This window comes from Copadichromis virginalis, linkage group LG6, assembly GCF_057382275.1.
Source record: "Copadichromis virginalis isolate Kocher_CV1m ecotype Utaka linkage group LG6, C_Virginalis_male_GT1.1, whole genome shotgun sequence".
NCBI classification, from domain to species: Eukaryota; Metazoa; Chordata; class Actinopteri; order Cichliformes; family Cichlidae; genus Copadichromis; species Copadichromis virginalis.
The window spans coordinates 33,244,376-33,267,481 of record NC_140623.1 but is presented as its reverse complement, the minus strand read 5'-3'; the positions used below and the strand labels follow the sequence as shown (position 1 = coordinate 33,267,481).

General features: G+C 38.6%; 1 protein-coding gene across 1 annotated transcript in view; it reads left to right on the top strand.

The window, feature by feature from the left end:
- LOC146708202 (complement C3-like) overlaps positions 1-23,106 on the top strand; it is a 47,332-nt gene that overhangs the window by 12,163 nt on the left and 12,063 nt on the right. Inside the window, exons 11-33 of the mRNA XM_085459968.1 lie at positions 7,601-7,747; positions 8,054-8,147; positions 8,270-8,358; positions 8,477-8,665; positions 8,778-8,936; positions 10,021-10,150; positions 10,932-11,000; positions 12,615-12,812; positions 12,957-13,074; positions 13,172-13,260; positions 13,672-13,811; positions 14,170-14,379; positions 14,835-14,898; positions 15,042-15,131; positions 15,560-15,766; positions 15,883-15,958; positions 16,048-16,207; positions 16,297-16,392; positions 16,642-16,792; positions 17,674-17,759; positions 18,701-18,778; positions 18,898-19,053; positions 21,988-22,050. Of these exons, the coding sequence (XP_085316094.1) occupies positions 7,601-7,747; positions 8,054-8,147; positions 8,270-8,358; positions 8,477-8,665; positions 8,778-8,936; positions 10,021-10,150; positions 10,932-11,000; positions 12,615-12,812; positions 12,957-13,074; positions 13,172-13,260; positions 13,672-13,811; positions 14,170-14,379; positions 14,835-14,898; positions 15,042-15,131; positions 15,560-15,766; positions 15,883-15,958; positions 16,048-16,207; positions 16,297-16,392; positions 16,642-16,792; positions 17,674-17,759; positions 18,701-18,778; positions 18,898-19,053; positions 21,988-22,050 (2,859 nt within the window). The remainder of the gene's footprint in view (positions 1-7,600; positions 7,748-8,053; positions 8,148-8,269; positions 8,359-8,476; positions 8,666-8,777; positions 8,937-10,020; positions 10,151-10,931; positions 11,001-12,614; positions 12,813-12,956; positions 13,075-13,171; positions 13,261-13,671; positions 13,812-14,169; positions 14,380-14,834; positions 14,899-15,041; positions 15,132-15,559; positions 15,767-15,882; positions 15,959-16,047; positions 16,208-16,296; positions 16,393-16,641; positions 16,793-17,673; positions 17,760-18,700; positions 18,779-18,897; positions 19,054-21,987; positions 22,051-23,106) is intronic.

Here is a 23,106-nt window from a genome sequence, read left to right as displayed (position 1 = left end):
TTGGTGTGTGTGTGTGTCTAAGTAAGCAGTCGAGAGGGCTCAGAGTCAACTGTAAAGCGTCTTTAAAGAGAGCATTATTTCCGCTGATTTTCTCTAGTCCCTCAGTGAGGGGGAAACCGGATATGGGGTATCCTACTATTACCTGTTCTGGATTAGCCTTTGAACAGACATAACAGTTACTGTTTCCTAAATCACGAGCGGCTGTTCTGGCATTTTCATACCAGGCGTTAGCTCCTGTTCTAGAGGGTGCATAAAATGGTTTATTAGTGGCGTCTATGTTGCTGTTTACTGATTTTAGGGAGCGTGAGGAGTGCATTAAGTAGGTGTCTTGCAAAATGGAGCATGAGGTATAGTCAACAAAATATGACCTGCAGAAATGTGAACATGGTTGCAGTTTACAATACAAAATAGCAAAGAGAAATCCTAAAGTTAATGCGATAGATATGATAAATAACCTAAATATATAAGACAGTATATAAGAAAAACAGTTCTTCAGTTGTCTTCTGGCCTGGTCCCAGGTTCGAGAGACATTGAATAAGCGTCGTATGATGACAATGGGCATTTCATTTTCTCCATTATCAGGATGAAATGAGTCTGGCTTTATCAGGTTAGACATCATGTGGTACTTTTGGCTTTCTGTTCCTGCTGGATGTTTGAGTACCTTGTCGTTGTTCTTTCAGACGTTGTGTGTTAATCAGTGATTGCGTGTGTGCACTGGATCCGGGCGCTGGCTCGCCTGAGATGTCATCTACCCGTGTGTGTTTATTTGCTCTAGTTCCGGGCGCTGGCTCGCCGGAGATGTCGTCTGCTTGATCCGACGCCTGAGATGGTCCGATTGGGCTGGTCTTAACCCTGCTGGCATGAATCCACTGAGGTTGTCCGTCTGTGAGGATGCTGGTTCTTCGTCACTGCCAGTACAGTCTGGGGGCTGGAACACGCGCGGCCTCCCAGAGAGTCCTTGGTTTTAGTGGCTTCTCCAACATGCATCTCCTTGTCTCCACTGGTGGAACTGTGGAGGGGAAAAGCTGAGAGAGACAAACTTTCTGATAGTTATTATTCAGTTTTTCTACCAGGTTGTGAACATCAGTGGACAATGCAATATACATCACCTTCTACTAGCGGTGCCCCTCTGGAAGCTGACCATGGTGTTGGAAATAGTCTTATTTCAAATGGAAATAATTTGGTTACTGCAGATTGAGTCATTCTAATCTCACACAGGACTTGAGTAAGTAATTTGACCCAGGTCATTAAAGTTTTAGCACACTTTTGAATTACTTCTAATGTGAATGAAGATCCTCTATCACTGTTAATCTGGTGAGGTATTCCGAATCTGGGTATTATTTCATTGCTCAACTTTTGACAGACTACTTCTGCAGTTTCTTTTGAGGTTGGATAAGCTTCTACTCATTTACTAAATTGATCCACTATTACCAGTAAGTACTTGATGCTTCCTTGTGCTGGCATATGTGTGAAATCAATTTGTAATGTATGAAATGGAAAATCTGGTTGTGGTAAATGCTGATGTTTTGCTTTTGAGCTACCTACATTAGTTCGCGCACATGTTAGACAGGTTGCTAATATGCTTTTTACTGCATGTGATGTTTTCTCAATTACAAATCTTGATTTTATTGCCCCTATTACCCCTCCTTGTCCGACATGACTCACACCGTGAAAATGTCGGGCAAGGACTGGCAGCAGGGAATATGGGAGGGCAATCAAACCCTTAAGATTTTGTATAAGCCATCTCTGTCATCTAAGGTACAGTCATTATTCTCCCAATAGGTGTAATCACATGCAGAGGCTTGCTCTTGTATGAATTTTAAATCAACATTTGTTTCTAAATAGTCTGGGAGTGTAACAAGTGGCAGCTGTAGGGGCACAGATAATACTTCCTGCGGAGGTGGGAGCTGTGATGCAGCTGCAGCCTTGGCTGTCACGTCTGCTAAGGCATTACCTGTTGCTTCGTCTGTGTCAGCTGTACCGTGTCCTTTCGTTTTTACAACTGCAACGGCCGATGGCAGCTGTATAGCCTGAAAAAGTCTTTGAACAAAATCACAATTTAGCAATTTATTTTCCATCAGCAGATCTAAATCCTCTTTGTCTCCACAATGTGCCAAAGTCATGCACAACGCCAAATGCATAGCGGCTGTCTGTGTAAATCGTCACATGCTTATCCACATGGAGCTCACAGGCGCGTATTAAAGCCATGAGCTCTGCTTTTTGTGCTGAGTGAAATGGTAATGAGTGAGCCTCTAGTATGATGTCAGGCAATGTCACCACTGAATAGCCACAAAGAAATGAGTTGTCATTCGGCCTTGAACAGGACCCGTCCACATAAACCGTGGCTGAGTCTGAGATAGGTGTTTGCTCTAAATCTCGACGTGGTCCTGTGGATTCCTGTATACGTGTCATGCAGTCATCATCGTCAAGCCTGTCTGAGCCATCCTGTCGGTCAGAAGAACACAGCATAGGATCAATAAATGTGCTGGCGAATCAGGTGTGCTGCTCGCTTTTATAGTGAGATTTGCATATGTTGTGTAGTTATGTTTGCTAGAATGGTCGTGACCTGGTGATTGGTGTGTAGAATAGTGTCATGTGAGAGTGTGAGCTTCTCGCAGTCCCTTATCATGATAGAGCAAGCTGCTACTGCCCTCAGGCAGGCCGGCATTCCTGAACAATTCAGGCAGCACCTTTGAGTGGCGGAGGTCAGCACTCCCTTTAATGCATTGAAAGAGGCAGTCATTTCTGTGGATCACAGTATTCGAGGAGGCTTCTCTTTTTTACAACAGTCACGCAGAATGTGGTCATGAAAAGAACAGTCTGGTATTCACTGTCTGCAATAGTTCACCATGCCTAAGAAGGACGACATTTCCTTCTGTGTAGTGGGACGAGGGACAGAGGTCACAGCTTTGACCCTGTCTGCAGTCATGGAACGTTTTCCGTGAGACAGTGTGAATCCCAAATATTGAACAGAAGTCTGACAGTACTGCATTTTCTTTGCAGATGCTTTGTGGCCAGTCTTTTGGAGGTGCTGGAGAAGCATGTGTGTAGCAGTTTGACATAGTTTTTCACTTTCAGCACAGAGGAGGAGGTCATCCACATGTGGATCAGGGTGCAGCCCTGGAGGAGTGGAGCACCATTGAGAAAGCAGCAGAGCTGTCTATCATGCCTTGGGGCAAACGAGTCCAAGTGTACTGCTTATTTCTATGTGTGAATGCAAATAACGGCTGTGTGTCTTCATGAAATGTACTGAGAAAAAGGAGCGGAGCATAAATCCACCACGGGAAAATGTGTATGCAATGCATGTCAATATGCTGTGAACATCTGAAACGAGAGGTGGCAGAGGAATGTTGACTGCATTAATTTGCCTTAAGTCTTGTATGAAACGCCATACGCCAGGTTTGTTAGGCTTTGGCACAGGATTGACAGGAGTGTGGGCTTTATTACTCCTGTAGTCAATAAATCTCCTATGATGACATCTAGAGCTGCGGCTTTTTCCGTGGAAAGGGGACATTGCCTGACATATACTCGCTTTTTGTTTTAATAGGTGTACGTGATAAAGTGTACAGTCAATAAATCCTATATCATTCTCACTTTTTGACCACAATGTCATATTCTGGTATTCAGCTGGCAATGTAACTGCAGAAATAGTACAGTGGATAGGGTAGGTTAGATCTATGTGACGACATGGTGTAGTTATATCATAACCTATGTCTGAGTTATGTGACAAAATCACTGTTTGACCTTCACTTGTGTGAGCAGTTATCATGTTGTTGAACAGTGTGAGAGAAACAAAAGTGTGGCTCCCAGTCATGGGATTACCTGTTAGTGGCGTCTGTACACGTTTTTTTTTTTGGCACAGTGTGTGACATACAGTACCGGACAAAAAGGATGTTGAGTTCATTCTCTGCTGAGGGTCCAGCTGACACAGAGGATGTTCCTTCTCCATCATGTCGGTACATAGGGCAGAGAAAACATAAGCTGTTATCAGTGTCAGCAAACATTTCACCCTTTGTGTTAAATTAAATACACAAATTCATTTTTGCTTTGGGTGTCTGCGGCTGCTGGAAAACTGAGCTAAATTTGCACCTCTAGCTTGTCCAACAGTGCATAAAGCGTTTTATGAATACTAGGATAGATTCATCAGGCTTCTGTTTACACATAGTTACTGCATTTAAGTCAATTTTGTCTCTGGACATTGTTAGCAGGAATTTCTTTAGATTCTTAAAGAAATCGGCGACTTTGTCATTATTTACCCTCCTTTTGTCCATAGCGGTAACATTTGATGCATCACGTCGCGGCATTCTATCATATATTTTCTACAGGACTTTTTAAGCAGACTACTTTTCTTATCACAAATGATATTCAACATTTCTACTGACCTGGTTTCTGGCGATAATCATTCGGGATAAGGCTCCGAAAAGAAATTAGAATGCATTGAACTTCTTAAGTTGTAAACAAAGTCAGTCACATAAGCACTCCCGCATGTTCTGGATACGTGATCATGTACGTCTTCACCGATTCGCGGACGTAGGTTACACGTAACCGGAAATGGTAGTTATACTGAGCCGTTATTTGAGACTTTATTTTGTATTTTATTAATTTTTTGGTTTTACAGGTACTTTAGATTTTTTATCGGACCTGTCTGTGGTCTTTGAATAATTCTGACTCATGTTCAGTGATTTCCAGAGGGGTTTACACGCTAGGAGGATTTAGGTTAGTATTTTCGCTGCGGCACAGCTGAGGTCACTTTAAATTTATTGCTAGCAATTTTTTGTTTGTGTGAGCAACTCTCACTTAGCGAGCAACTTCTCGCTTAACGAGCAACTTCTCGTAAAACAACAGGCAACTTCCTGTGTCTTTCTGCTTTTAATTTACTGCTTTTAACCCTTGTATGGTAATCGGGTCTGTGAGACCCGTTTTCAGTTTTCTTTCGTTTTTTTTTTTTTTTTAACAAAATTAAATTTAATTATTTACTAGCTTTCTGTGAGTGAGCAACTTCTCACTTCTTAACGTACGTTTCAAGATAACAGGCAACTCCCTGTGTCACTCTTTGGTGAGCAACTTCTCACTTAACGAGAAGTATTTAAGACAACAGGCAACTTTCTGTGTCACTTTTCTAAGTGAGCAACTTCTCACTTTTTAACGTACGTTTAATTAAACAATTAATTATTATTATTTTTTTTTAAACAAAATTAAAATATTCAAGACAACAGGCAACTTCCTGTGTCCACCAACACCACACAAGGGTTAATTTACTTTATTCGGGGACTGAGGAAGTCGTCAGTGTATCTCTCTGGATCACTAAGTGAAACTTCGTCAGCATATCCCGTTTCTTTATGGATCAATCACTGAGAGAGGTATAATAGGTCTTTATATAAATATGAAAGACGCATATTTACCTTCTGTCAGGGATCCCACTTCTGACACCAAAATTGAAGGAAATTGCCTTCCCGGGTTTCCTCCGTGGCGTGAGCGATAAGCAGAGTTCTGTCCTTTCCTTCTAAGATTCCTAATTATTTAAAGTAACACTCAGGTATGCCGTTCAGCTGGGTTAGTTACAGCGCCGGGAGCAGCTTGGGAGAACAAGGAAACACAGACTGCTTCAGGTTGCCTTCCCAAATCAACTCAAAGGTTTATTTGATACACAGCAGTTTATATAGATGAAAAAAAAGGTTCGTGTGTCAGCTTTCCCAGTTCAAACCGGTACAGACCAAATAAGGAAACGTCTTCCTGCCTTGTGAACAAAGAAGTATCCTGTGTGTAGTTTATCAGCTCAGCTACAATTTATGATCATCCCAGCAAAATACACTCCTAGACATAAAATACAGAGTTCTTTCATTAGTGAATTCTGAAACAAACCACCTAGCCTTTAACGAGCCTTTTCCAGGAGATAAAGAAAAAGGGAGGATGGGAGTAAGGAAGTGGTCTCATCTCTGTGGTGTTTTCGACCTTGGGGTACCAGCTTGTGAGTCCTACACATTAATTCTTGGGTCACAGAGAAAGAGAAAAACAACTAGTAGTTGGGCCTTATTGAGTAACAGTTTTCCTGTATAAAACAATATCCTGTAAATGCTACTATGGTATCAAAATACCTAACAGTAATCTCCTTATAGGGAGATGTCCGGGAGATGAAATGTGAGGTGGCCATGGGGTCTAAAGGCTTTCCTCCAACTTCTTGACCAATCACATTAACATTCTGTTTTTACCACATGCAATAAAAGTGTATACTACCTAGGAGTGGCCTGTCTCTGAGCAAGAGAGAACGAGGTCCGTGGTGCCATATTAATTTGAAATTCTAATAACTTTAATAATAAATTGCAAAAAAACAAAACAATCCCCAATTTCACTGTATATTAAGTACTGCGATTTAAGCTATGAGCATGCTTGTTGCCAAATGCAGTGATCTCATTAGTCAGATCTATTTAATTGGATACGAAAAATTAGGGTTGGTTCCAAAAAATAAATGCCACAAATACGTACAGTGAAAATATGCAATCTGTGCACACTGTGAAAAAAAGCTGACATCAAGTGATGATGAGCTGGTCCTGATTTTACTAAACCAAAAAAGAAACCGAGACTGTTCTGTGACACAACAACAATCAAATGTGTAATGAAGGCTTTGAGTTTGTCACCACTAGCTGTGACTAGGCAGATGTGCTTATAGCTCAGGGATAGCTATAAGCACATAGCTATAAGCAGGGATAGCTCAGTAGGTAAAGTGGTCACCCCATGATCGGAAGGTCGGCGGTTCGAATCCACTTAACGGCTACCCTGAGGTACCCCTGAGCAAGGTACCGTCCCTACACACTGCTCCCCGGGCGCCTGCTTAGTGGGCTGCCCACTGCTTCACTGAGTGAATGGGTCAAATGCAGAGAAAAACAAGTAATTTCCCCATGGGGATCAATAAAGTATCCATTATTATTATTATTATTATTATTATTATAACACATCTGAAACATCGGAAACATCAAACTCGAAAAATAAACAATAGTTGCTATTTCTAGATACCTTATCTCATCTAGGATTAGTTTCTCACACCTCACACCTGTTTTGTCTCACCTTGTTTTCTGGTGGGTATTTATTGTATCAGTCTCCCGTTGTCCTGCGTTACATTTTCCCTTATGGCTGTGTCCCTCCTTGTTGTGTGTTTTCCTAGAAGAGTTGGATTATTTGTTTCTGATCTGGATTGTTTTGTATTTTTTTACACCACATTGACATTGTTTTTGAATTTACTCCCTGTCTTGATAGTCATAGAAACTGGTTCCTTCTTCAGCCACAACTGTCCTTGACAGTTTTTATTTACAATTTACAAAATATGGTGGGGGGGGGGTTGGCAATTGGGCTTCAATGAGTTCAATGTGTTAATTTCAATGTTTCATGAGCAAATCAACTTTATAAAATTTAATATACACATAATGTGTATGTGATGTATAATATTTTACTGAACATGTTTAGTTGAGATGAAAATAATTTTTTTCTGTTATTGTTGGGGTTTTTTTGTTATTTTTTATGCTTTTGTTATATTGTTTTCAGAAACTAATGTGCTTAATATCAAATAAACTATGCTGATCTTTGTTTTTCTTTGTTGTAATGGCAGATTCAAGTTTTGAACCCTGATAACACTCCAGCAAAAGATATTCCTGTTGTGGTGAATCCTGGTGAAGTGAAAGGGCACACTGCAGACAACGGCATGGCAAAGCTAAGCATCAATACAGTGGAAAACAGCGAAAACATCATTATTACTGTATGTTTAATTGTCAATTTGATGTTTTGCAATGTTGTTTATTGCCAAGTTATTGCCAACTATGCACTCATCAGTCTTTTTATTTCACTGTATGTCAGAAAGAACACAGCTTTAAAAATGTTATATAACTTTTCTTACGTGGTTGGAAATAGCCAGTAGTTTGTATGTCAGCTCAACTGTAGGTTAGCTAAAAATAGGCTAAATACTTTTAATCTAGTACAAAATTAGTGTCATTGTATTGTTTGTTTATCATTGTATTATTTTTATATTAGTTGTGTATAATCTATTGTATGCCTTTAATTACAGGCAACGACTGCTGTTGAGAACATTTTACCAGCAAGGCAAAGATCTGCTACCATGATAGTTACCCCTCACACAAGCAGAAATTACATTCATATTGGTGAGGAATTTCGTAAAATGACATCAGAAGATAAGACAGCAGAAATCGTGCTGATAATCCTCTCTATAGCTCTGAGAGCCAACAAAGTGTCTAGTACTGATTGTAAAAAGTTGTTGTTGCAGGACTGGAAACAGCTGAGGTGAAATTAGGACAAAACCTCAAATTCAGCCTAAACCTTAACAGAAAGGAAGAATATGATATCACACGTCTGGTAAGAGACCTTTTATACCTGTCTGTATGTGTTTGAAAATATGAATGACTGGGTTGTAATTACTTACAGCAGCTTATGTAACAGGATGGATAAGTAAATTGTATAAATTTGTCTTCAGATCCTGAGCAGAGGTCAGCTGGTAAAACATGACAGATTCCGGGCAGAACGTCAACTTCTGATTTCTCACAATGTTCTAATTACCAAAGAGATGTTGCCATCATTCCGCATCATAGCGTACTACCATGTAAATACTGAAGTGGTATCAGACTCCATTCAGGTGGATATACAGCACTCCTGCGTAGGAGATGTGAGACACAACACTGACACACAGTTAAGCTATTCATTGTATTATAACAATAACTAAGTTAAAAAAGACACCCAGGCAAAACATCTACTCTTCCTATTTTCTTTTCCTTTAGCTGAAGCTGGAAGAAAAAGAAAAGAAACATAATAACTATAAGCCTCGCGGGAAGTTTGAACTGAAGGTCACAGGAGATCCAGGAGCCACAGTGGGATTAGTGGCAGTTGACAAAGGCGTCTACGTCATAAACAACAAACACCGCCTCACCCAGAAAAAGGCAATGTCTTTTAACAACTCCAAAAAGCTGACTGTTCATCTGAACATTGCGTTTATCCAAGTGACTTTTCCAGTCTTAGCTGACTCCAGGTTTCCCCAACCTTATAAAGAGCATATTTGCATAATGACTGAAACTAGCACCACTGGCGAACAATGGGTTTTGAGGTCAATTTCTTGATTATTAATAAGCAAATTCTCACAGCCATTGGTCAAAAACCACTGATCAATGGCCATTCAAGTGCCATTCACAGAGAGTTGGGGAATAGCTGCAATCACAGCATTGTAAGATGGTGAAAGATGTACCCTTCTTCAATTCAGAGATGGTCTTTCCCTTTTCATGTAAATAGCCACCTTGAGTCCCTGCTTAATCCAGGATGTGTACATCTTAATCACTGAAAGAGTGGCCACTTTACAGCAGATGTAAATAGAGTGCGTAGCCGAGTAAGTACTTCTGTGTTCACACCAACGGGCCCGTGACCAGTCTTTCAGTGATGAGGATGTACACATCCTGGACAGGGAGGAACACTGGCTTGAACAGGAAATCAAGGAGGCCATAGTACGTGAAAAAGAGAAGGCCATCTCTGAATCGAGGAGGGGGCCAAAGGGTTAATCTTTGTTGTGATTCCAGACATTCTCCAACTCTCTGTGAATGGTACTCATGGTCATTGATCAATGGTCTTTGATCAGTGGTTGTTGATAATGGTCGCAACAATTTGCATATCAAATAATAACACAAACCTGACCTCACAACCCATGGTGCTAGTTTCAGTCATTATACAAATGTACTCTGTATAAGGTTGGGGAAAGCTGCAGTCAGCTGATACTGGAAAAGTCACTTGGATGAGTGACAAAACATTTCTCCTACTGAAAATGCGAGGTCGAGATAAACAGAATCAACTTTTCTGAGTTTTTTATGAAATGTTTTATTGGTTCAAAGTTTAGAGACATGCATTTTTTTATGTTACCGATGTTGTCTATGGAAATGGTAGTCTCATAAAATAAATTCCTAACCCTAACTTATAACGTCTACTTTTACTATCTAAAAGACTCGCATGGTTCATTTGATTTGCTTCCACTCTGCGCAGATTTGGGAAATAATAGCGGCGTATGACACAGGCTGCACACCAGGTGGAGGAAAGGACAGCATGAATGTTTTCTATGATGCTGGACTGTTGTTTGTGGCCAACACTACTTCTGGAACACCACATAGAACAGGTTACCCTACTTTACTCATCACACTGACTTTGTCAAAGTAGTGTAACAGTGACTAACTGAGAGCCACACAAACTGATTTCATTTTCTCCTACAAATGGTAAATGTCCTTGTATAAAACAAGGAAACCAATAATGGTCCTTTTTAGGTTGCTGCTGGCCATGCTAGTCCACTACCTCTTTATTTTCTCTTGCTTGTAGCTCATACTAAAAAAAATGACTATATAGAAACAGTACAATGAAGGGACATAGTTAGCTTCTGTTGGTGCTCCCTGCCTTGTCAAAATTTGTTCATTTACTACTGTAGAAATATACCTTCTTCTCAAAGCATTAGAAGAAGCATCTCCCAAAAAGTGAAGGCTTACTTTCAAAATCGACTTAGAAAGAATAATTTGATTGCCTTAAAGCGTTAACTATAACCTTTAAGTTCCTACTTCTGTGTTTTAGTGGCTTCTAACATAAACTATTAGGAGAAAATAAAGAATATGATATAATCTCTTATTTTTGGAATTTGGGTGTTTTCAGTCTCTAGCCATGCAGTCTGCCTTATCAAACATTTATGAAAGAACAGGTGCATCTAAAGAGCTCACTGAATTTGCCACTGCTGTAACAAGTCAGTTTGTTAAATTTCTTCCTTAATAGATATCCCATAATCAGCTGCAAGTAGTGTTATATGAAAGTGAAAATAAGCCATTTCGAGCGACTATGTTTTGAATGTGTTTTAAACTGTAACTGATGTCTTAGGATTGCAAAAGGGAGTGCTTTTTTCTGTTTTCAAAACTCAGATTTGAAGTGTCCTGCCACCAGCAGAAGGAAACGATCTACCACTTTGATTGACCTCAGAACCAGCTTGAGTGAGTATCCTAAACTGCCAAAGATAGACATTGCTATTTCTATTCTGTCTTTGACAGAATGAACTGTCTATCCCACTTACTTTACTAGTTTCTTTAAGCTTGCTGCTTTGCTGAAACCACTTCCTAGAAGCATGTTGTTGTGATGAGAACCTTTGTGCTGATTGACCGCATGCAGGAAAGTGTCATGGTGGTTTATATTTGAATGCAAAGTTCACAGACAGTTGGCAGGTAAAAACAAAGTGCACAGTTATTAGAAGAAAAACAAGGAAAAAGTTGCACAGTTTCAGAAAACAGAGGTCATTGTGTTTTGTTCCTGTGACGATTACTACTTTGGCCCCTTAGAAATGTATAAAAAAACTATTTGCGGGGAACCTAGGAGTGATTTTTGACAGTAATCTAATGTTTGATAAACAGATTAATGCTACAATCAGGACCAGTTTCTTTCATCTTCGGCTACTTGCAAAAGTGAAGCCATGTCTCTGTTTTAGAGACTTTGAGAGGGCTATTGCCTTCATTTCATCTCGCCTTGACTTTTGTAATAGTCATTACTCTGGTCAGTGTGTCATCAGTTAGCCTACTGCAGCTGGTCCAAAATGCTGCAGCACGGTTATTAACTGGCACATGTAAGCCAGCCCTGCCTGCCAGTTCACATTGATTTTAAGATTTTATTATTTGTATTTAAGGCGTTGCATGGGTTAGCACCCTCATAGCTTTCTGATCTTTCAAATTGGTACACTCCTGCAAGATCACTGAGGTCTGTGGGTCAAATGCTCCTAGCTGTCACGAGGTCCAGATTAAAGCACACAGAAGATGGGGCCTTTGCTGTAACTGCTCCTAAATTGTGGAACAAACTGCCCCTTCACATCAGGACCCCCCCCCCCCCCCCCCCCCCCAACATTGGACACTTTCAAAGCCTGTCTGAAAACCCAATTTTATTCCTAAGCTTTTATATCAGAATGAGTTTGTATGACTTTTATTTATCTTACTTCCTACTCAAATCTTCTTATTTTCTTAACTTTTGTCATGTCTTCCTATGTTTTTATCTTGGTCAACAGTTGTTTTCTTTAATGTGCTTTATAAATAAATTTGACTTGACTTGACTTGACTAGACTTCATGCATTTGTGGCATCATCTATCTATGAGAGCTATTGTTTCTTGACTTTGCTCTGGTTCACTCCTGCATATCTACATCAAGTATTTGTCTTGTGAAAAAAATTCTTTAAACAAGTTTATACTGGTTTAACTCATTTCCAGTAAGAGTCTCATGATAACTGTGACCAGTGATTATAACAAAAATGAAATATCAGACAGAAAATAAATAATCAGACTATATTCACCCATTTGCACACACTCTACATAAACTTAGCACTGTGCACTCCACCACACTTTTCCATCAAGCAAAGCACATTCAAGCTTTTCACCATTACTCAAAGTCTCCTTTTGTGAACTGGAAAATAAAACCACAGACCACTGTTACAGTCACTTTATTTGTTAAATTGTCATGTTAAAATATTTACAGACATAAATGTCAGCGTCCCTTTGTACATGATCATTCTTAATGAACTTTAAACTCTGTAATCTAAAGGTTTTTCTCTGTGGTTTCCTTTTTTTCAGTATCTAAATATCAGGACAAAGAACAAATTGAGTGCTGTTTAGATGGCATGAAGGATGTTCCTGTTCCATACATTTGTGAGAGGCGACGCGACTATATTGTGGGTGGTCCAGGCTGTGCAGAGGCTTTCCTTCACTGCTGCAAGGAGATGGAAAAAGTGCATGTTGACAGGAAAGTGGAAGCCCTCAAACTGGCTCGCAGTAAGAGATGGGGACTGGGGATGGGAAAACTCTTTTTGGGTAGATCACGTATATTAGTTTATATATTTAGTTGTATGCTAGTTTTTAAAAACTCATTCTCATCATATAAAAAGTATAACAGTACTTTTTGATCACATCTTTTAGATGAGCTTGATGATGATTACATAGACAGCTATGAAATCTCTGTTCGGACGAGCTTCCCCGAAAGCTGGCTTTGGATTAACTTCACACTACCAAATTGCACTCAAAACATCAAAAACTGGTAAGTACAGCCAATAAAAAAGCAATGCACAAAAACTCGTTCCACTTCTCTAAGGAATTTTTTTGCCACTGAAACTGATGGGACTTTTCTATTTCAGCCGTACAACATTTGAGAAAAATGATATACGTTTACCTGACTCAATTACAGCCTGGCACTTTACTGGCATTAGTATGTCAAGGACTCATGGTGAGAATTGTTTCTGTGCACAAATTTTTCTTTTTTATATGTACAATTCCTGTTTCGAAATTGTTACACCAACCTTAGCTTTAAAAAAAAAATAAATTGATCTATCAGTTCAACAGAAAGCTGAAACTATATGTAAACATTTTTATATAATATGTACATTTGGCCAAAGAAAGATGAAAAAATTTGGTTTGGTGTCAAGCGTATCACGCACAGCTCACAACTCACAACATAAAACTGAAGAGTTAAAGTATTCAGTTGGCTGAAGTTGTTACAGTTGCTGCCTAAAGTGAAGAAGTACAACTCGTGTTATTTTTTTTAGATTTAGCATAAATTGTATTTTATATTTCCACTCACAAATGTCTCGCGCTTTCTTTTGCTTTTGTTTTATGTTTATTTGTCTCTCATTTGAAGGTATCTGTGTGAATGATGATTTAGAGATCTTAGTACAGAAGACATTCTTCATTGATCTCAGACTGCCATACTCTGCAGTCCGTGGAGAGCAGCTGGAAATTAAAGCAATTCTCCACAACTATGAAGAAGAGCTTATCAGAGTGAGTCTGTGCTATTAAACCCCAATGTGCAGAATTAGTTAGAACTGCTGGAAATACCATGCCAAGATGCCAAGAGGACTGATGAAACTGATGTTTAAAAAATATGATTTAGTGTCAAGGGTAACAGGTAGGTTTCTGCAAAATCTCTCCTAATGGAATGAAGATTATTAAAACTTGTCAACCAGCATCTTTTAATCTCTACACTTAAAATTTGAATGATGGTGGTGGGCCAACTATATGTTATCATATGGGACTTTCGCAGTCATGGAATTATTCAGTGATCCCATATTCAATGCAAAGTATCTGCATTGTCGTGGCTTTTAAAAAAAATCTACTGTCCATCTTTACCCATTTCAAGGTGCGTGTGGATCTGAAAGAAGAAACCAACTTGTGCAGTGCAGCTCATAAGCGCGGGAAGTATCGTCAGGAGGTCACTGTTGGGAGTGGAACAACACGGGCTGTAGCATTTACCATTATCCCCATGAAGGAAGGACTTTTTCCTATTGAGATTAAAGCAGCTGTTAGAGATGGTGGCAGTGATGGTATCAGGAAGATGCTGCGGGTAGTGGTAAGAAAGATTTGTTGCAGCACTCGATATATCATATGAGAATGGTTTGAACCTCTCATTTCTGTCTCAGACCACTAATTGTCTCCAATACACCTTCTGTTGACACTCAAGGGCAGTTACAACAAATTAAATTAGTATGAGTAACATAACCAAGAAAATATTTAAAAACATTTCAACATGCATTGATGCCTGCTCAAACATCCAGGTAAGGAAAGCCACCCAAATTGATTCTTTTTATCTGGACGTAAATATATACTGTTTATAAGGTTGGGGAAACCTGCAATCAGCTGAGACTGAAGAAATTACTTGGAAGAGTGACGAAACATTTCTCCCACTGAAAACGCAAGATCAAGATGAACAGAATCAATTCTTTGTGATTTTAACAGGCAATTATCTGTATTAGCAATTTACTCAGACAGTGTTTACTCCTTATCTTAAAACTACTGTTTTTTCAGCCTCCAGGTGTACTGACGTATAATACAAAAACTCTACTATTAGACCCTGCTAGGAAAGGAAGAGGTAACTTTACTGTTTAAATAGTTGCAATGTGCGAAATATATATAACTTATATTTAACAAAATATATTTATTCATTATTTATTTGTTTATTTTATATACAATCATTTCAGAATCCACTAACTTCTTATCTGTCTCTTCGATTAGATGGCAAACAAGTGGAAATCATCAAGAGTGCCATTCCTGAAACAGATATGGTTCCAGATACAGCTGCAAGAACACAAATCTTTCTAAGTGGTAAGACCAAGAACCTTATTTTCCCAAAGCTAACACTTCTTCCATAAAGTATACACAAGAAAATCATATGCCAAAAGATTTTGAATAAACAGTGCTAGCTACCCGACAATGACCATTACATCTATGCCACAGCGTGCGCCTATCTGAGTTCGCACTGAAAATATTGAAACAGTTAAAGATTGGTTTATTAAAAAACACATGCAAGTCCATTGCAAACTAATATTACTCATAATTCAAAAAGTTGTTGTGACTGTAAAAAAAAACAAAAAACCTGAAAGCAGATTTGGAATCATCCTCAAAAACTGGTTTAGAAAAGTGTGTTGTGGTTTCTGATGATTACAAAAAGATTTTTTTTTGTTGACCTTTGTAATCAATAGATTAGCCCCATTTCCAACTCAGTAACTGTGGGTTTTCTTATGTCTATACAGGAAGAGAGCAAATGAGCACACTATTGGAGAACGCCATTAGTGGTAAATCTATGGGGACTCTAATCAAACAGCCCGGTGGCTGCGGAGAACAGAACATGGCTAGCATGACCTTGCCTGTTATTGCAACCATGTATTTGGACAAAACAAATCAGTGGGAGTTTGTGGGCTTTGAAAAGCGTAACGAAGCTCTTCAACACATAACAACAGGTAGCTTAACACACAGAGGCATGCAGACAAGCTCTCCAAAATGGTATCAAATCAGCAAATTTCAGTCAAGTGTTGACTGGTAATTAATGAAATGTTTTGCCTTTGGTTTTTTCCAGGTTATACAACTGAACTTACTTATCGAAAGCAAGATGGCTCTTTTGCAGTCTTCCCCAACCAAGATGGCAGCACCTGGTGAGTCAGCAAAACTCCAAAATGATTGTTAGATAATGGATGTATTGTAATAAATAATCCAGAGGTGCTCATGTTCTCTCTTCTGTAAGGTTGACTGCCTACGTTGCCAAGGTTTTTGCAATGGCTTATTACCTGATCAGAGTGGATAAAGATGTGATCTGTGATGCCATCAAGTTTCTCATCCTGAACACGCAGCAACCTGATGGCATGTTTAAAGAAGTTGGATATGTGTACAGTCAATCGATGCGTGTGAGTTTCCTAATTTTAATAAAAATAATTTATTAAATTTGGTTGTATACAAAAATGAAATGTTTACCTTTGTATATGTGTATGTGTAGAGCGATCTGTTAGGAACAGATTCAGATGCCTCCATGACAGCCTTCTGCCTGATTGCTATGCAGGAGTCTCGAGAAATTTGCAGGTCCTCTGTTAATGTGAGTATATACCTACATGCACTGTACATCCACTAGATAAAAAGAAATACATAGTGTAGATAAAAAATTTGACTGTTCTATATAATTTACAAATAAATTGGAGAACAGCAGCCCACTGGCATTAGGAAAGTTACATCAAAGACCATATACTATATCTGGATGTTATATTTGCATCTATGTCTCATTGATTTATCTTATCTTCTGCATTTATCTTATATATTTCATTTGGTGTCTGTGCTTCATGTGCAGAGTTTACAAAACAGTATTAATAAAGCAGTGGCCTACCTGGAGAAGCGTCTACCCAGCCTCATTAACCCTTATTCTGTTGCAATGACATCATATGCCCTGGCTAATGAAAACAAACTGAACAAGGAGATCCTCTTCAAGTTCATCAGTTCAGGTGGTTTCACACAGTTGTCCTAAACATAAGATTAAATTAGTGTATTTATGTTTTAGTGATCCAGATATGTTTGAGGACGACTTTCATCCCAAACAAGGTATACCACTTTGATCAAAAAGTTCCAAATTCCGCAGATAAAAATCAAAAACCTTGATTTTAATTAAAAAAAATATCCTTACCAAAGATATTTAGAAGTACACGGGTACTTCTGCACTGCCCTGAACATGGCTCTATTTTAACAGATAGTGACCATATTCACAGTATAAAAACCTGTGAATGTGGGCAAAAAATGCTAATTATGACTGAGCTCATCTGAGGTGTCAACTATGAGATCATCCCTCAGATGAGGGATGAGTATGACTCTTGAATAAGTTTGAGATAGAGCTGATATTTACTCTCTGTTTAAGTTTGAGGTCTGTGTAAAAATTGCAAGTGCAAGCAATCTTTGGTTTACAAAGATTATCAATTTTTATTTTATTTATTCTTATTATATATATATATATATATATATATATATATATATATATATATATATATATATATGGCATTATGTAGCGACAGAACAGTTGATTCATACTCATATCAAAGGGAATTCTCAGCTCTCACTTGCCTATTTGTTAAATGAAAATGCCTCGTGGTCAATTCCATCTACTAGTTAAAATCAAACAACTGAAAACAGACGCTCTTGGGAGACAGAAAAATAGATACAGCAGATACAGCTCTCAAAAATGAGAGAAATGTGGAATCCTTCTACTTAGTGCCTTTGTGTGCTTAAAGATTTTGTTAACACAACAACAACTAACAATAATAATAGTAATAATAAAACGAAATATATGTATTTGTAAAACTTTTTTGTAATTGTATGTATGGATCCTCCACAGACAGAACCCACTGGAACGTACGTGGTGAACGTTATTACACACTGGAGGCCACAGCTTATGCTCTGCTCGCACTTATCAAGGCTGAGGTGAGCAAATCCCACTTACACTGAAAATACAACAGAGGTGTAATTCAACTCAAACCCCTCAAAACAAACTGGGAAAATTACATAAACAAGTAAAGTTGATAAAAGCCAATACTAATTTTAGCTAACATGTAACACTTTTCAGTCTTGAAAGGCTTAAATGACTTTGTGATTTATTTGTTTTTTTACGTTGTCTTAAACAATAGTTGGCTTAGTTTTTCTGAAGGTCTATCAAAATTGTTTTTTTAAATTTAGTTTAGCTTTTTTATTCACCTAGGTTAATAATCAGCATGTAATAGACTCATAGTAACAATGCTACATGCTTTAGCTAAAAATAAATAAATAAATAATAAAATGATAAAAAATAAATAAATAAAGATAAAATTGGCTGTTACTGTTGGCTACAAAAGTGGGGCCCATCTGATGCAAACTGAAATTTCTTCAATATTTGGGATTTCTTCATTGATTGAGTTTTTATTGGGGGGGGGGTTAAATTTTCTGACTAACAATGGCACAAGATGAAAAGTCAGCAGAGAGACTAAATATAGTCCTTTTATCAGGGACTAGAATTTGTTGTTCCGGAGCCGCATGAGTGAGGGATGATTGTTTGGGTTAGTGCGGACAACTGCACCAATTTCACAGTTGTTCTTAATGTCCATCACTGGTCACCAGGTCTATCTATTTATGTGCTATCGATTTATTTATGTTCCCAGAAAATTGAAGCCTCTTCTATCATAGTGTGTTGATGACATCAGCCTCATGTATATGTGGTTTTAGTCCCAGTGCCTTCAGTTCTCCTTGCATTCTGCATGTACAACTGCTCTTCTATTATTAAACATGGCCATGAATTCTACTGTTTGTTTATTTAATGATTCAGACAAACATTTTTTCCATGACTGCGGGATATGTCTTCTGACTTAGTTGCTTATGTTCCTTTATTAAAGGCCTATGAGGAAGCCACACCTATTGTGAGATGGCTTGGCAAGTACCAACAGGGAGATGGAGGTTATGGGTCAACTCAGGTAAAACAAAAGTCCCTCTGACAGTTTATTATGTGTCTGTGTAGCAAAACCTTACCGATTTTTTTTTTTTTTTTTGTCAGTATAGAAAGACTCAGTCTAATGCGTATATTCTTCTTCAGGCTACCATAATGGTGTACCAGGCAAGTTCAGAGTACTGGATCAATGCTAAAGAACCAGAGTATAATGTGGATGTAGACATCCTGCTACCCGGCAGAACAATGACTGACAAGTACAGCTTCAGCAAGGCAAATCGTTTTACCACAAGAACATCAAAGGTGAGCCGAGCATCTTGTTCAAACAAGTAAGTGTGGTGGTGAGTTTGGGATTTGGGAATGGGGAAGCGAAAACTTCAGCTCTTGTTTCACCAAAAGAATTATTGGAGAAAAATGAAATTGAGGTTAAATGGGACATGAAGCAAAAACTAGTCCTGAACTTGCATGAGCCAGTTAGAGGTAACAACAATTTGGCAGCGAGTGAAGGTACAAGCCCTGCATGTTGATACTGGAACCAGGGTTGAGAGCTGAAGCCCAGAAAAATCCAAAGTGCCACTGGAAGGTGGGTCCAGTAAGAACACTTGACTCATATTTCCAGCTTAGAAAACAGAGAAAGAAGGAAAATCCAGACTGCACAGATCATGACAGTACAGCCTACAAAGACAATGTTACTAATCTTAGCCAGTTTGCTGCAGTAACTTCAGTTAGTTTAATATCTGTTAGTTGGAGCTGAGCTTAGTGTCCCTATCACTCATGTTGAGCCGTTTTTGCATCAATGAAACCAAATGTATAGCTAAACTTCAGGCTTATCTTTAATTCATAATCATTTACTTATACATTTATTTATTTACTTTTACAGACCTATCAACCTGAGTGTTTAGCTGTAAGTTTTAGATGTTATTGGTGTTTTTCCACAACCCATCCCACTCTGTATCCCACACACTGAAGTCCCTCTGCCAGTGGAAAGCCAAAGTTTTTAGTGGGCAGTTAGCTTTTAGTGTGCAATGTTTATCAAATCAACCTGCTAGGAGGATCGTTGGGAACAAGAATTTTCATAAATAAAATAAAATACAAATAAAATACAAACATTTATAAAATTGTGTTTTCATTGAAAAATTAATTTAAAAAAGATTAAAAAGAAGAAAGGATAACGTGGCATAACATGATTATGTTTATATATATATTAGGGGTGCAACGATACACAAAATTCACGGTTCGGTTCGGTTCGATACTTTGGTGTCACGGTTCGATATTTTTTCGATACAAAAAAATGTTCATGCATTTTTAATTTGTTATTTATTAAAATTATAAATATATATTTTAACTCAAAAGTACAGTTTTTAAATTTAACCCTAACCCTTGTGCGTGTTTTTTATTTTGACAGCGAATGCGCACCTGCGGACCACTTATGTGCAGCCCTGGTTATTTAGCTCGTCATATCGCAGCCACAGAAATTATTTTGTCCATGAAACCATAAAGCTGCACTTTCTTTTTGCCTTATAGTCTGATTTGTCATAACTTCTCCGTTTTGTGGTAAGCTTTTCTTTGGCTGTCACTTCTTCACCCTGACCTGTCTTATTTGGCTCAGCAGAACTGAAATGCTTTTACACGCTCACTCACATAAGCTCAGCGATTCTCTGCGCGATCAACCTCTCACATGTGTAAGCTGCGGGAGATTTCACTTGTCATGTTTGCATAGTAAGCTAACGATTAATAAGACGATGTCAGAGGAATTGGTGCACAAATTATCATCACTCACAGATCAGTGCTGTCGCTCTCTATACACAGTTCGCACGATTGCAAAGTGAAAGCAAAAAAACAAGCGCAAATTCAAACGCGACTTCAATATGTCACATATTGACAGTGGCTCACCGATGCCAATGACATAATTACCCAGCTACATTTCTGAAAGAATGCAAAAGCATTGACATATATTTTTCCTACAATAGCCCGACGGGCAGGGAAGAGAAAGATTTTGGTAGCCCGACTGAAAAAAATCGCTAGCTCCAGGACGTCGGGCTAGCGATATTGCGAGCCCTGTATCTGATTGAGGAATCACTCATCTTTGGAAAAGAGAGTTTATTACAGAGAAATGGCTCTTTCCAAAATAAAAGCTATACTATCCGCTTCTTCTGGGCTATATTCTCAGCAGCATAAGGAGAATCATGTGCTAACAGCTGTCTAAATGACTCGGCTAAAGTTAGTAGCATGCTTGCTTTTTTTTGTCTGCTTCCACTTGTCTTTGCACTAGGATGATGTCGGCGTAAATGTGCAGTCATATTCGTTGTGTTCCCACTAGTGCTTTCAGGTTAATCTCGTTGAAATGACCTTAACGCCACAACACGGCAAATCTCCGTTAACGAGCTACCGCTGATCACTCCGTGCATGGGGCTAGACGGCCAACACGTTAACGAGCTAACTGCGCTAACACACTAGTTCACACCAATGTAATTGAGCATTGCATGGCACATCCAACATACTGTTTTACTTTAGTCCATGACTCGCTTACCTTCAGGGTCATACGTCACATGAAAACCAAAATAATTCCAAACGCCAGATCTGAATGAGGTTCAATTTGCCTGTTGCAAGTAGAGCTTAACTTCTGTCTCGCTAGCTTGCCCTGCGCTCTTCCTTCTGACTATGCTGTCTGTGTTGAGCGCTCAGTGGATCTGCGCTCGACAGTGCAGCCTAGGCGGAGTAGTCGAACACAGATTCACTGAGCGCTCAACACAGACAGCATCGTCAGAAGGAAAATTGATAAAAGAAATTACAAATGTTGTATTGTTCGATACATATGCGTACCGAACCGAAAGCACTGTATCGAACGGTTCAATATCGATACGAATATCGTTGCACCCCTAATATAAAAAAAAAAAAAAAAAACACCCAGCACGCCCCTGCGGGCGGTTTATCCTTCAAGCTCGGGTCCTCTACCAGAGGCCTGGGAGCTTGAGGGTCCTGCGCAGTATCTTAGCTGTTCCCAGGACTGCGCTCTTCTGGACAGAGATCTCCGATGTTTTTCCCGGGATCTGCTGGAGCCATATATATATATATATATATATATATATATATATATATATATATATATATATATATTTTTTTTTTTTTTATATTAATTTTTTTTATTATTAATTAATTAATTAATTAATTAATTAATTAATTATTAATTTTTTTCTCAATATTTCTAATCATTTTTTATATTTTGAATCTCAATAGTTCCCTGCTATAAACAAGGATATACAAGTGAATGCCACAGGAAATGGAGAAGCAGTTTTAAAGGTAAATATGGCACTCATTCATGTAATTACATGTGCTGCATACATTTGTAACAGCTTTGTAGACGTTTAGCTTTAGTATTACGATTTACAATTTAAAAAGGGGTCCTTGTTAAAAGAAATGTTTAGTTTGTTTGTTTTTTAATAAATGCACATCTAAAGAAAGGTAAACTCATTTTTAGTTTAAAATTAAGAATTCAGGGTTGTTGGGTAGGTAAGGTTCATTAGTAAACATTAGCTCTTGCTCTTTATTGACTCTACTTATTACCAACTACAGTTTGCTAAAAATGTATCTTTGAATGAGAAAAATGCTGAACACTTGAAATATTATAAGATAAGATAAGATAACCTTTATTAGTCCCACACGTGGGAAATTTGTTTTGTCACAGCAGGAAGTGGACAGTGCAAAAGTTATGAAGCAAAAATTAGAATACAATAAGAATAAATACAGTACACAACTGTGCAGAATAGAATAAAATTAAATAAAATACTATATACAGTAGAATAAAATAGAATAAAACATACAATAGGATAAAAATAGAATACAAATGCTATATACAACTGAGTAAAAATACAACGATGCCAGAAAAGAGTATTGCACTTAGTGTTATTGCACATGTGTCGATGTGTGTGTTTGATCAGTTAAAGTCTTTGTTGTGAAGTCTGACAGCAGTGGGGAGGAAAGACCTGCGAAATCTCTCCGTCCCACACTGTGGGTGCCGCAGCCACTGAAGGAGCTGCTCAGTGCTGTCAAAGTCTCCTGCATGGGGTGGGAGATGTTGTCCAACAGGAATGACAGCTTGGTCGACATTCTCCTGTCACTCACCACCTCCACTGGGTCCAGAGGGCATCCTAGAACAGAGCTGGCCCTTCTGATCAGCCTGTTCAGTCTCTTTCTGTCCCCGGTAGACATGCTGCCACCCCAGCAGACCACACCGTAAAAGATGGCTGAGGCCACCACAGAGTCATAGGTCTTCAGGAGTGGGCCCTTCACTCCAAACAACCTGAGTCTCCGCAGCAGGTACAGCCTGCTCTGCCCTTTCCTGTAGAGGGCGTCTGA